General features: G+C 40.6%; 1 protein-coding gene and 1 non-coding gene across 2 annotated transcripts; one reads left to right on the top strand and one right to left on the bottom strand.

Moving 5' to 3' along the window:
* Positions 1 to 8,342: 8,342 nt before the first annotated feature.
* On the top strand, positions 8,343 to 12,003 carry tha1 (threonine aldolase 1). The gene is made up of 7 exons (XM_074663381.1): positions 8,343 to 8,679; positions 9,693 to 9,776; positions 9,862 to 9,950; positions 10,033 to 10,218; positions 10,375 to 10,512; positions 10,603 to 10,795; positions 10,893 to 12,003. The coding sequence occupies exons 1-7, from the start codon at positions 8,394 to 8,396 to the stop codon at positions 11,198 to 11,200; spliced, it is 1,284 nt and encodes a 427-aa protein (XP_074519482.1). The 5' UTR covers positions 8,343 to 8,393; the 3' UTR covers positions 11,201 to 12,003.
* An 892-nt stretch (positions 12,004 to 12,895) lies between these two features.
* Positions 12,896 to 12,977, bottom strand: trnal-uag (transfer RNA leucine (anticodon UAG)). The gene has a single exon. It is a non-coding gene; the product is annotated as a tRNA-Leu (tRNA).
* Positions 12,978 to 13,272: the final 295 nt, after the last annotated feature.

The raw sequence follows: 13,272 nt of genomic DNA, 5'->3' as shown, positions 1-13,272 counted from the left end.
AGGTCAATTATAAAGCCCTTACAGGACCTTTAAGTTCAGTTGAACATGATTCTAAATAGGTCATTACGTTCAGTTAACTAAAAAAAAAACAGCTGCTAGAAATGTCTCCCAGAAGAATCATAAAGGTTTGACACAATGAATCCCTTTCAGAGTTTTCAAAGTTTCATCACTTCTCCAAGATCCATTTCATGCAAAAGTTTCTGCACAAAAAAAGACTATGCACCATTACACACTCACACACACTAGTATATCTGGCCTCTGTGGGAGTGAAGGGACGGCGTTCAAGGACTGTTTTTACAGTTAAACCTCCGTCCAGGTACTTTCAATGATTCAGATTCTGACTTCCAGGGTTCCTTATTTTGCTGTGACTCGTTGAGGAAAAATGTGTTGGTCTGTAAGTTTGCTGTTTGTTCGCCTCTATGTGTGCAAATATATGTGGGTGTCAAGTATTTGTGTATGAGCGAAGGGAAATCATTGACAAACATGACGTAGCTCAGGAGACAAAAAGAAAAAAGTGTGCTCTCTTCCCAAAATCCAACCAGAATAATCCAGTTCCACACACACACACACACTCACACATTGTCTAAATAAGCCAGCTCAGCTCACGATGACTCATTTTATGTTCCCCATAGTTGCCTGGTTAGTGGGGCTGGAATATTTTGCTTGTATCCTTCACTCCTCCCGTGAATCTCACACACTCACAGAAAGTCTTTCCACCATGATTCATTTTTTCGGGTAATGACTTGCTGCTTCCAACTCAACAGTTGTCAACAAAGTCCCGGGCCAAGCACAACACCCGGCTCTCGAACAACTGAGCTCGGTTTTACAACAATCTAAACATTCACACCACAGTTTGGGCGCAGCCCCTCCAAACTCTATTATGTTTTAAAGCAACACGAGGAAATTAGAAGTTAATCAACAGGAAGAATGTTGTAAAACTAAGTTAGTTTGACAGATATTGTTCTTGCAGTCTGATCAAATAATTTCTTTCATTTTTGAGCTCATGCCAATGTCAATGTTGCAGAGCGCTGTAGGTGGAAAGAATATTAAAGGGGTTAGGAATATGCCCTGCATCAAGAAGTCCACATTGGTCTTCCAGGAAGGGCCTCCGGTTTGCTGATTATTTCTTCCAGGAAGGCTTTTTGTTGGCTGATCAGCCCCTTATAGGAAAGACGTTTGGTTGGCCCATCAGCTGGAGTATTGTCACAGCCGCTTCTGATAAAGCCAGACCAGCTTCCAGGAAACCAGAGATTTACCCTCCAGCATTCCATCATTCCTTCACCATCAGCGCACACACACAGAGACAGAGAGAACGAGATGGAGTAGGAGGGGAATAACAGGGACACGGATCAATAAAAACCATATGGGAAAGCATACAGATAGTGAAATGCACTCAAAAATGTGTGCATGTGGATGTATGTGTGTGTGTGTATGCAGGAGTCTATTAAGGCAGTTTTGACCTGCACTCACTGACCGCCTCCTTGTGACACACTCAAACCACAATATTATTCTAAGCTGACTTCACTACCACCCTCTCTGCACATTTGAAAGTCATTGTGACTGTTTTCACTTCAATCACCTCTGAAATGGTTTTCTCATAACACCTGGACACACACACGCACACACACACACAGTTGGGTGTGTCTTTACTGTTAGCGTCTGGAAGAACAAAGACTTGAAAGTGAGGTCTTTGAAGGTACTAAACAGGTTGTTGAAGGCAGTTGTGGTATTGTTTTATCGAAAAGGAGGACTCTTTGTGCTGTTTTTCCTCTCCATTCACAGCTGTGTGAGTGTAGCAGCAGAGAGGCGTGGATGCCAAATGGCTTACAGTAACAGCATGGAGTCAGACCAAACCCTCTCACACTCTCAGGTGTCACCCCGTCCCTGCTGCCTGCACACATAACTGCATAGTTTTCCAGTTTGAGACTCCTGCAGGCATGCACATGTGTGTATGAGCTCAGGCACATGCACATAAATATGAAGTCAGTATGTGTTTTTTTGTCATGAATGTAACAGCAACGCCCAACAGAGTTACCTACAGATGGGTAATAAACTGAAACTCCTCAATAAAATGCAGAAATAAAAACACTCAGGATTAGTTAAATCAAAACTTCACATTTCCTGTACTGAGAATGTAAATTCTTAAAGGGATAGTTCACTTTTTTAGGTAGGGATGTATGAGGCACTTTCTAATAGTATGTGTATTAGTCACTGGAGGTAACGTTTAGCTTGGCGCCTTAACTGAGAAAATGTCCAAAGAACTGGAACAGAAACTAGCTGGATTAGACCTCTTAATTTAGCTAAACTTGTCCAAACTTGGTAGGCTCTACATGATTCATCCACTGAGGAACATGAATGACTGTATTAAAAAATCTGCCACTCCTACATTAAATTGTGAGGTAAATGTATACCAATCTGGTCAAAAGAAATCAAGGAATCGCGTGGATCCACATGGTTTATCCTCAGAGGAACAGGAATAGCAATAAAGAAAAGTTTACTTATCCTTATGGTTTAAGTAATAGTGTTTACAAATTTTAAGTTGAGCTTAAACTTTTACTTGAAGTGGTTCAATAAGCGAGGAGCAGGAAATCATCAAAGTCATCATGGTTTATCCTTTGGGGAACATGAACTGCTTTAGACAATAAACTGAAGCTACATCTTGTCTCCTCAGAGTGGTGAGATTTTATAAGAATGTTGTTAGTTGAGGCTGCTGGTTGTATTACAAATTGATAAATGGACACAGTTCATACTGTAAGGGAACATGAATTCCAGTCACAAAACATGCACTGCAAAAAACTGAAATCTTATCAAGTGTTTTTGTCTTTTTTTTAAAGTAAAAATTGTCTTATTATACTCGATATGAGCCACTTTCAACTTATCAATCCAGAAAAATGCCTTGTTTCAAGCTATCAGAGTACAAAAATGAGGTTTGAATCGCTTGTAACCAGTAAAAAAAATCTGCCAATGGAACAAGAAAAAATTGCTTGAAAATTTCCTTGAGACTAGAACAATGTCTTAATACAAGTAACTTTTCTCTTGTTCCATTGGCAGATTTTTTTACTGGTTAGGAGCAATTCAGACCTAATTTTTGTCATTAAATAACTTTAAACAAGACATTTTTCTGGATTGGTCATGTGAATTTGGCTCATATTGAGTTTAAAAAGGAATTTTCTACCGAAAATAAGACAAAAACACTTGATAAGATTTCAGTTTTTGCAGTGTGTTCAAATCAAACTGATCTTGTTTTCTCAATGGACCAACATTTCACTGGGTTTACTTCAATTTTACCTTGTCACGGTTCATCCTTGGAGGAATATGAATGCTTTAATGAAAGTGGGCAAATGCATCATAGGATGTATGGGGACTTTAACCTGTGGCTATCTCTAGACCAATAAATACAGAATCTCTCAAAAGTATTAAGAGTCTTCCTACGAGGGAAAAAAAAATGACAAAAACTGTGCCAATTGAAATCTTCAACTTGCTTGTGACACTTCATTAAGGTTTGTGGTTTATCTTCTGAGGACTATGGATGACAACTGAGATGCAGTTCCTGTTAATCTTGTTTTATGAGGATGTCATGATAATTTTTAAACTTTGAACATCTTTTGGCACAAGGAGGTTCTGTTAATCTTTTTTTCCTCTGTTGGAGTAGAAGTATTTCCCAGGTTATGTAAAAAAGTCTAACCTGCTGTTGGCACCAGAGGAACAGGCATTGCTTTGCCAATAACATCCTCCAGGCATCCTGAGTACGTGCAGAAAAATGTCTTTTGCCATCTATCTTTCATGTCCAAAGTTGCTCTGTGGGGGGTTGTTAAGGTATCTGGGAACAGCTCCATCCGTCATCCCCTGATTCCTGGCACCTGTTGGCTGGCCTCTGAAACCTTCTCAGGTTCCCTCCTCCTTTCTTTCACACACACTGCAACCAAATCAGGAGCTGCAAACATTTTAATCCAGTACTTTTGGCAACTTTTTTTTCTGTAACTTTATTTGTAATGAAATTTGTTGAGGGATTCCTAAAAAGAGAGCCATCACTGAAGAGTAAAAGTAAGGGGATTACCACAGTTAATAGGGGAAAAAAAACTTCTCCCTGGAAGCTACGTAACCGGCACCAGCCAAACTTTAACTATCAAGGAAAACCCCCAGTATCTAGGGGGTATCTAAGGTTTGTTTGCAATGACACATCAAATTTTGCAAGGTTTTTCCTGCAAGATTTGATTCTTCAAACTCGGCATCTTTGTCTGGTTTGTCTCAACAAGGGTCCGATTGGATAAGACAAGTCTGAGTCCATCTAGCCGGTGACCTGCCACAGCCTGCATCCTTTTTCCACTCCAAAACAAACGACACCTCTCAGGCTTAGTGTGTGCAAACAAATGATTCCAACAGCCCACTTATCAGAGACTTATCACTGTTGTGAAGAAAATACCCCTTTTCTTGCAAAATGTGGCATGCATAGAGGATAGTCTCACATAAACACACTCCCCCCCTTCTTTACAGCGGGAAATCACATTTGTTCCTGAAAGAAGAAAGCAGGGGTCCACTCTGTGTTTGTGCGTGTGTGCACCCAGCAGTGAACAGCATCTGAATGCAACAGCCAATCAGGGAGCAGCATAGACACTGAGCCCCCCATGTACTGCTGGTTTATAGGGCCCAGCTTCAGAGAAGTCACATGACTTCCCAGAGAGAGGGAGAGGAGTGGGCAATGTGGGAAAGGAGGATGAAGACGAGAAGGAGGAGGAAGAGGAGGAGGAGTGAATGAGGGTCAAGAGGTTGACAGGATTGCTGCGAGGGGTGAATTGAAGGTCTGGTAAATGAATGGAGTGGATGGGAGGTAAAAAGGAGTCAGATGTAACGGTTCTCGGAAGTGAAAACGTGCAAAATGATGTTGGTCTGTAATTATAGCTGCATGAACAAAATGAGGAATAAGTGAGAGGCTGCTTGAATGAATAAATACAAACAGGCGAGAGCGGTTGCAGCTGATTGCTATGGTGGGTAATCTTGATGGTCTGGTAAACTCAACCTAACACAAAACAACACATAAACAATAATACGGAGAGGTTTCAGCCTAAGTGAGTGAATCAAAATTAGTTGGAGTAGTCTAAACATTTAACTTCCTTTTGTTTTTTTCCAGAGGCAGTTTTCTGGCTGCAGCTTTTTGCCGACTTTGCAGTAAGTTTTCTAGGGAAGTATTTATCTAATTTAATGAAATGGGTTCAAAGCAGTTCTGAGGAATCAACTGATGCAAATATTCGTTTGCAGCGCACAGAAGAGCACAAGAAAAAATTCAATTTGTTTCCAAGAAATATGAGTGGAAAGAAAAATAGCTTGACATGCCAAGGCAAGTATATTACACATTCAGATCAATAAATCATCAGGAAACTGACAATAAAAACACACCTTGATAGAGTAATAAACAGAAAGACCAGGTAAAATCGTCCAACTGCTGCTCTGCCTGCCTCCCTGCCTTGGCTTTTCATGAATGCACATCATCAAAGAGTGGAGAGGTGTGCTCTCACCTCCGCAGGCTTTGGCATTTCAAGTACGCACATGGAAGGGCAGGGAGCTCCCAAAACAGAGCCATAACAAGAATGTTGTACAAGAGAGGCACAAAGACTCACAAGTTAGAGTTTACAACTCTAAACCTTACTAACTTTATAGCAGTAAATCTGTGTGTGTATGAAGTAAAGCGTGTCTACATGGCCCATGACATGCTAAGGTGGGGGGTAGTGTGAAATGTGAAACAGATGTTGCTCTTGTTTCATGGTCACTGATGTCGACACCTTCACGTCGCACAGAAAAGTGGTGTATGTAGAATACCTCATTCAGGGGACGGCTTCCCATAAACACCTGTTTTGTTCTGGTTAATATCTCTCGTCATGGTGAAGAAATGATGGCCTCACAGAAAGAGGAGAGAAAGACAGAGAGAAACAGAGACAGAGAGGAGGAGAAGGAGGGGTGAGGGTGACGGTGGAGGGGGGTCACCTCCATTCCCCTCCGTCTGTGAAAGAGAAGAGCTCATGTGGGATGAACACATTCGTTTATTCATTCGGCCCGTCTATTTTCAGCCCAGTGGGTTTATGGTTATTGGAAAGGCGTTGCCGCCTCGCTTCTTCCCAGAAGGAGTCAATATTTCTCCCTCTCCTTCATTTCTCCCTCTCTGCCTCTTTTTCTCTAATTCAATATTTTCTCCAAAACAACACTCAACCCTCTGCAACACAGGCAAGGAATGCTGGGAGGCATTTGAGAGAAACAGAACACACAAGCAGACACAAAGACTGTACACACTTTCTCTCACACACACACAAACCAACGCAGACTAAAGTGTGAGGTTACAGTGCCAACAATGATCCCGGAAAAACTCCTGCTCGGGATGTCTTATCGCACACATCCATCGCTGCTCTGTCTTTCTCTCAGATGCATCTTTATCTCTCTCTGTCCGCGGCTCTTGTGGGACTCCTGAGACCAACTGTGGCCTTTTTACGATGCTGATGTTTGCTAATGACTTTTAATGATGACTTGTTATGGCTCATAAAACCTGCCTCTGTTACTGGCAATATCAACTTTAACTACAGCATGGTGCGGTCCTGATAACACACAGCGGGACTTTTATCGGGTGATTAAAATCAGACAAGAAAGCATGCACACCAGTGGGAAATTAGTGTGTGTGAGAGTGTGTGTGGGGCATTTGTGGGTTAAAAAGAAAAAAAAACTGTCAAGGGGAGGAGGGAGTTGTTTTGAAGAGTTCACCTCCCTTGTAGCCTAATCTCAGTCGGTGGTAGATAAATTCCCACAAGCCACCTCCAAATATTGACTGAGACCCAGAGGAGCGAGGGAACTGGGGCTTTACTGCTGGTAAAAATAGAGGGTAAGGCTGGATGTAACCAGTTCAGTTTGAGCCTGAGCTCATAGCTCCATCATCTGTTTATGTGTGTGTGTACATGTGTGTGTAGAAGGTGTTATGGGGGAGGAGGTCTGTGGGCATCACTTTCTCCCTTACTGCCTGCAGGACTATAAACATGTGTGACTAGGTACATTCAGATCTTCACTTAAAGGATAAAAGGTCAAGCCAAAACTGTTATGACCCCTGAAGAATGTGAGGGTGTGACAGTTATTTCAGAGCATTCACGACCCTAACACAGTATGTACACAGCTGATGGGCACACACAGATGTACAGACTAAGCTTGACATGTTGAAGTAAGGATAACTGTGTAGGAGTAGATGTCTTAAAGGGATACATCGAAAAATCAGAGGGTGATTTTGAAACTGTTTGATGATCAATCACCATCCAAACCAGACTAAATAAATTGCTGACTCTGCTGTATGGAAGTTGTTTCCACCTCGAATTTGTAGAAAACAATGCAGGAATAGATAGATAGATAGATAGATAGATAGATAGATAGATAGATAGATAGATAGATAGATAGATAGATAGATAGATAGATAGATAGATAATGCTTACCTTTAGGAGTCAAACATTTCACCCATGAAGCATTCTTTACTGTGGAAAAAGAAAAAAAAGGCTGTCATGACACCTACCCCCTACCAGCACTTCCAAACAGTAAAAATAACTGCAAAAAAATAATTTCCACACTGATGTTTTATTTCCTTTTCTGCAGTTAATATCTGTACCAGGTAATATCTATGTTATAAGCAACTGAAAAAAATGATACAGAATCTTTAAACATGCACTTAATGTTAGTGTTTTACATATTATTGTAGTTTTTACCTATCTATTCACAAAAGCTTTGAAGAAGTATCTTGTTGCAACAACAAATGTGTTAATTTTAAGAGTAAATCCATCTAAAAGAATTTTGATTAATCAAAATGTTAATTTGATGGGCCTATGTTGCCATGTCTGATTTTTTTTTAATTGTTTATTTTGAAGATGCAGTAACAAAAGAAAAAAAAAATCACTGATTTATCTTATCTTGGCTCCTTTTTACTTATTGTCTTATTGTCTATACATTGTAATACCATATAGGTATAAATTTTGTTTGTTTACAAAATTATTAAGACTGATAAACTAATTATAAACTTTTATTAGTTTTAAACATTGCATTTTACCATGTTATAATAATAATAATAATAATAATAATAATAATAATAATAATAATAATAATAATGATAATAATAGTAATAATAACAATTATTATTATTATTATTATTATTATTATTATTATTATTATTATTATAGACAAAACTGGCACGAGTTTTCAAAAGTGGCTCTACTATCAACTAAATTGTGTAAATTGCGCCATCTTGAGGTCCACATTGCAATGCGCAAGTTGTTGAGAGGATAGGTAATCCATTAACCATCCTTGCGGTCAATGATTGTTGATAACGAGAGAACGAAGTCCACAGACAGCACTGATGCGCGTGACAGTGGGGCAGCATCATGTCTCTGAAAACACTGTGCAGCAGAGTTGCCTGTAGACTTTATAAACATGGTGTCCCCGCCTTTGGTAAACAGGTGAGACCAGCAGCAGGTCTGGGATGGAGTCCTGCACGGACCTACTTCAACGTTCGTGATCTTGAGCACTCTGATCCTGGGGGGGCGGCCCGGGTCAAGCGGGTGGACCTCCGCAGCGACACGGTGACGAAGCCGGGGCTGGCTATGAGGCTGGCCATGGCGGAGGCCGAGGTCGGGGATGACGTGATGGGAGAGGACCCGACTGTCAACGGTGAGACCGAACGACCTACACCAGTGAGGGGCAAAAGTTTTACCAGAACTTTGGCCTCTCTCTGAGGGCTGGAGATTTCCGGGCTCTGTGTTGTACAGTGTGGCATAGATGAATTATTGTGCCACAGCTCATTATTTCAATATATTTCATTACATTGCAGAAAGCAAGAAGATATTTTACTTATCTGTGCAACTGAGCAAAACTGACACAGATTTCTTATTTATAAGAAAACAAAATCTTCACTTTTAGCATCTGCAAAGCTTTCTTAACATCCGATATATCACTTATATCTTAAAAAAAAATTAAAAAAAAATTCCCACGTAATGTAGAAAATTATACTCTTCCGTGTTCCAGAAGTGTCTTGGTGTTGGTGTAATTACCCCGCGAGTTCATCAAGGTAGCAGAAACCGGTTAGGCTGGCATGTATGTAAGATGTTGCAAGGCATACTTGGTTCAATATAAATAGCTAAGTGTTGAGCAACCTAACTTGTTAAGGGTCCAAATTGAGTAAAAATATTAAAATGCATAAAAATTCCTCATTTGTTATCAAAAGCACTTATTGCACTGTTATAAAGGAGAACTAGGTGGTTTCTTGGGATTTGTAGATTATAAAGTGAAATGATAATTAAAAAAAACTAGAATAAAAAAAGCTTCATGTTGAATTCTAACAGGTTAGTCTGTTACTAAAACTCACATTTTAACCTGAAATTAAATTTTGAAGATGCGTTTGTCCCAATCCACGTACACGCGAGAGAAAGTTCATCTCGGGTGGGGAGAAAATATGTAGCAGACAAACTATGGGTTTCGACATGAAAAGCCGTAGGGTTTCGTTGGAAACTATTTGGCAACTTAATCATCAGCCAAAGAAAGGGACCAATGACACTTTCATCTTCCTGGAAAAAAGAACCAAGATAATGAATTCTAGTTATAGGTTCATACATAAAAGGGAGTGTTATTCAGTTTTGGCTGGTTGTTGAACAGTTCTCTAATTACCTCAGACTGACTCTCTGCAGAGTTACAGGAAATCGCTGCCAACATGTTCGGGATGGAGGCAGCACTATACGTTCTCACAGGAACCATGGGTAACCTCATTTCAGGTGAGCAAAGCATTACTAAGCAGAGTCTGGATCAAGTTCCATGTGATCACAAAGGTCATAAGTGACCCTGTCCTTCATTTTGCAGTGATGGTGCACTGCAGGGAGCGAGGAGACGAGATGATCGTGGGTGATCTGTCTCATTTGAACATCTATGAACAAGGAGGGAGTGCACAGGTGAGTGGACCACGGCTGAAGACTCTTGCTCTGGTCGGGGTATCGTGCAGTGTGTCTCATGTGTATTTGTGTGTTGACACAGCTGGCTGGTGTCCACTCACTCACAGTAACCAACCTCCATGATGGAACATTTGATTTGGATGAGCTGGAATCAAAGATCCGCCACGGTTACCCTGACTCGCACTACCCACGAACACGCCTCATATGTGTGGAGGACACGCACAACATTAAAGGAGGGCGTGTGTTGCCTCTAAGCTTCCTGCAGGAGGTATGAGCATGTCTAGATTTGATCTCTAACCAAAGCATACTGTAACTGTTTTTTATTTTTTTTCGTTTACCAATATGTGAACTCAGCTGTGATATCCTTATGCAGCAGCTCTCACAGGTCTTATCACATTTCCCTGGTTGTTTTTTTCCCTCTCAGGTCCGTGCTTTGGCTGATAGATACGGTCTGATGGTTCACATGGACGGAGCCAGGGTGATGAATGCTGCTGTGGCTCAGGGGGTGTCTCCATCTACCATACTGCAGCACACACACACTGTCAGTGTGTGTCTCTCCAAGGTAAGATTGTTAGAAAAACACTAAACAAACCAGGACTTAAAATTCTTATACTTTTCTTTTCATCTTTAATCCTTATCTTTCTGTTTCTAGGGCTTGGGCGCCCCTGCTGGAACCATTCTTGCTGGACCCAAAGACTTCATATCCAAAGCAGTCCGATGTCGTAAAGCATTGGGTGGAGGTCTGCGACAGTCTGGGGTTCTTGCAGCAGCTGGAAAGATGGCTTTATTTGAAAATGTAGAAAGAATGGAGGAGGATCATCGGAATGCGAAAATCTTTGCTCAAGGTGACGAGCTCATTTTCTGTCCATGAAACTTTAACAAACATCTAGTTACCACATTGGTCTGGTCATAACATATTTTATTCCTTCACCTCTCTTTCAGCCCTGCTGGACTGTGACCCTCCTATCTTTGATATAGACCTAGCTACGGTGGAGACAAACATTGTCCGTTTCCGGATTCAGGAGCCAAGCTTAAGCCCCTCTGAGTTCTGTACCCGCATGTATCAGATTGGCAAAGGAGAGGAGGCAGCACTCGGTATGGGGATTAAAGCCCTCATGTACCCTTATTTTGGAAATTCAGTAAGAGCTGTGTGGCATCTTGGGATTTCTGCTAAAGACACACAGCTGGTTATCAAGAAGATGCAGTTTGTGGCTTCACAGATCTCAGAGGAAAAGCTCAGGGCTCAGTAAAATCTGATTTCTCGGATGATGCGTAGTCTGTTCACTGGGACTGATTTAAAAGTGCTCTGATAAATCTATACCTATAAAAAGTGAAAAATATTTTGATGCTCTGAGTGATATGACTGTTTTACCTAATCCAGTTTCAGGTACTTTTATAAATGTTATGATATCATTAAATCCATTGATTCTTGAACATTCTTTCAGTTTTTGTGTGGATAAACATTGCAAAAGGTTCAAATTTGTCTTTAAAGACTTGATTTTCTGAGTGTTATGGTTGAATATCTGCTGATATGGTGTTATGAACACTTAAGGGGAGGGTTGGGTTAAAAAATGCTGCAAAACAATATTCACAAGATGGCAGTATAGTTCCATTGTGGAAGGATATCAAAGCATGAAAAATACGTGGGTTGCATTCTAGCATCTTACACTTCAAGGCTCAAGTATTAGAAATGAATATGTTTCTGTCAAAACATTAAAATCCCCTTTTTTTCTTTAATAAAATTATTTTTCATTCAGATTTGGATAAATTATCTCTGAAGTACTGTTTTTTTGCCTTTTAAGAAAATGCTTGACAATGGGAACTCCCTTCTCAGCCTTACCATTTCACTGAGCATAAAGAGCTATGGCAAATAGGTGGGAGAGATCCATACAAGTTAAACTCAGGGAAAGCCATGGTTCTGCCCTCCATATCCTACCTGGATACTGTTAACTACCTTGTGTTTACTTATAGTCCATAAGTAACTATTCCACCCCTTAAAATGTATGAGACTGTGACCAATCAGACATTTGACAGTGTTATGGTGCTTATTTGAAGACCGTTTTTCTACTCTGGCTCTAGGATTAGATTATTAGATTAGATTTTATTAACATTTACGGGTCTAGACCTGTAAATGTTTTTGTAAAGTGTCTTTGTTATGATTTGGCGCTATACAAATAAAGATTGATTGATTGATTGATTGAATTGCATTGGCATTGTGTTTTTTCTCTTTGTTGTTGTTGATTCTTTGAATGAATAAGACAGGAAGGTAGCTGAACATTAAGCCTGCCTTGAGAATCCCGGTGGAGCTTGGCGCGTCTATGGACTAAGCCAAAATCTCCTTTGTTCTCTAGAGTTGTTTGCACTTTGAGATGCAGTCTAGCAAAAAAAAAAACGCTGCAATAATTTACCATTTTGTGTAACAATGAAAATATATACCTGCAAACTCAATTCTATTCTGTTGAGTCAGTGCCTCCAACATGGACGATCTCCGAGTCGCGGTCCACAGCGGTCACAAGCACGGCTTTCGTGCACCAGGTTTACCATTGACCCCCAGAACCTGCAGGTTTAACGCGAAACGCTGCTTGTACGTTGTCCAATCACAGTAGATAATTCCCGTGCAGGTTACAGCTTCAGGCGGCTTCCATGACTCCTGTGACAAATGAACTCCAGAACACATGATGGACTTGGTATTTTCAACAATAACTTTTAAAGTATCCGTGCAGCCGCTTTTCATCACAGCGAGCACTGTTGTCTTCTTCCATATCTCACCCGTATCGACTAGCATTGACAAAATGTGTAGCTCACGTGTTAGAGCGTCCCTTTGGCGCCACCTAGTGGCTTGGCATATTAACTACGCCTACCAGTACCCCGATTCCCTGTTGTTGCGCTATTAAAAACAATGAAACACTCCGATTTAAAATACTATTTCATCACAAATAAATATTTGGCAGCGGTGGGATTCGAACCCACGCCATCGAAATGACTGGAGCCTAAATCCAGCGCCTTAGACCACTCGGCCACGCTACCATGCGGACAGGTAAGGATATATTAAAGATTATATACAACAAACTAGGTCTGTCACCCTTTAGAACTAATTCTTTTTAACTACAATTATCACTTTACCGAGGCGTCACTTCAAGTGAAACTGTTATGTTAGCTATACAGGTCTTCTTAGCATGTAGCTAATACTGCTAATGGTTGCTGCTAATGCACTTTAGAGTCGTTCTTACTCATTCAAATTCTACTTAGCCTTTTTCCCTCTTTACAGTTTAACCGTTTTATGCCTTGAAATCCGTTTCTGCCACGTAAAGGAAACAGTTAC

This window comes from Halichoeres trimaculatus, unplaced genomic scaffold (genome assembly GCF_033239565.1).
Source record: "Halichoeres trimaculatus isolate MK-OKI-2021-1 unplaced genomic scaffold, fHalTri1.1 fHalTri1_scaffold_23, whole genome shotgun sequence".
Classification (NCBI taxonomy): Eukaryota; Metazoa; Chordata; class Actinopteri; order Labriformes; family Labridae; genus Halichoeres; species Halichoeres trimaculatus.
This window is presented reverse-complemented; position numbering and strand designations above follow the sequence as displayed.

Excerpts from the sequence above, each read along its gene's own strand:
- tha1 (XM_074663381.1), top strand. The coding sequence starts at position 8,394 with ATGTCTCTGAAAACACTGTGCAGCAGAGTTGCCTGTAGACTTTATAAA. Across the intron at positions 8,680-9,692 it reads AGAGGACCCGACTGTCAACG|AGTTACAGGAAATCGCTGCC; the intron begins GTGAGACCGAAC and ends GACTCTCTGCAG. Across the intron at positions 10,796-10,892 it reads TGCGAAAATCTTTGCTCAAG|CCCTGCTGGACTGTGACCCT; the intron begins GTGACGAGCTCA and ends CCTCTCTTTCAG.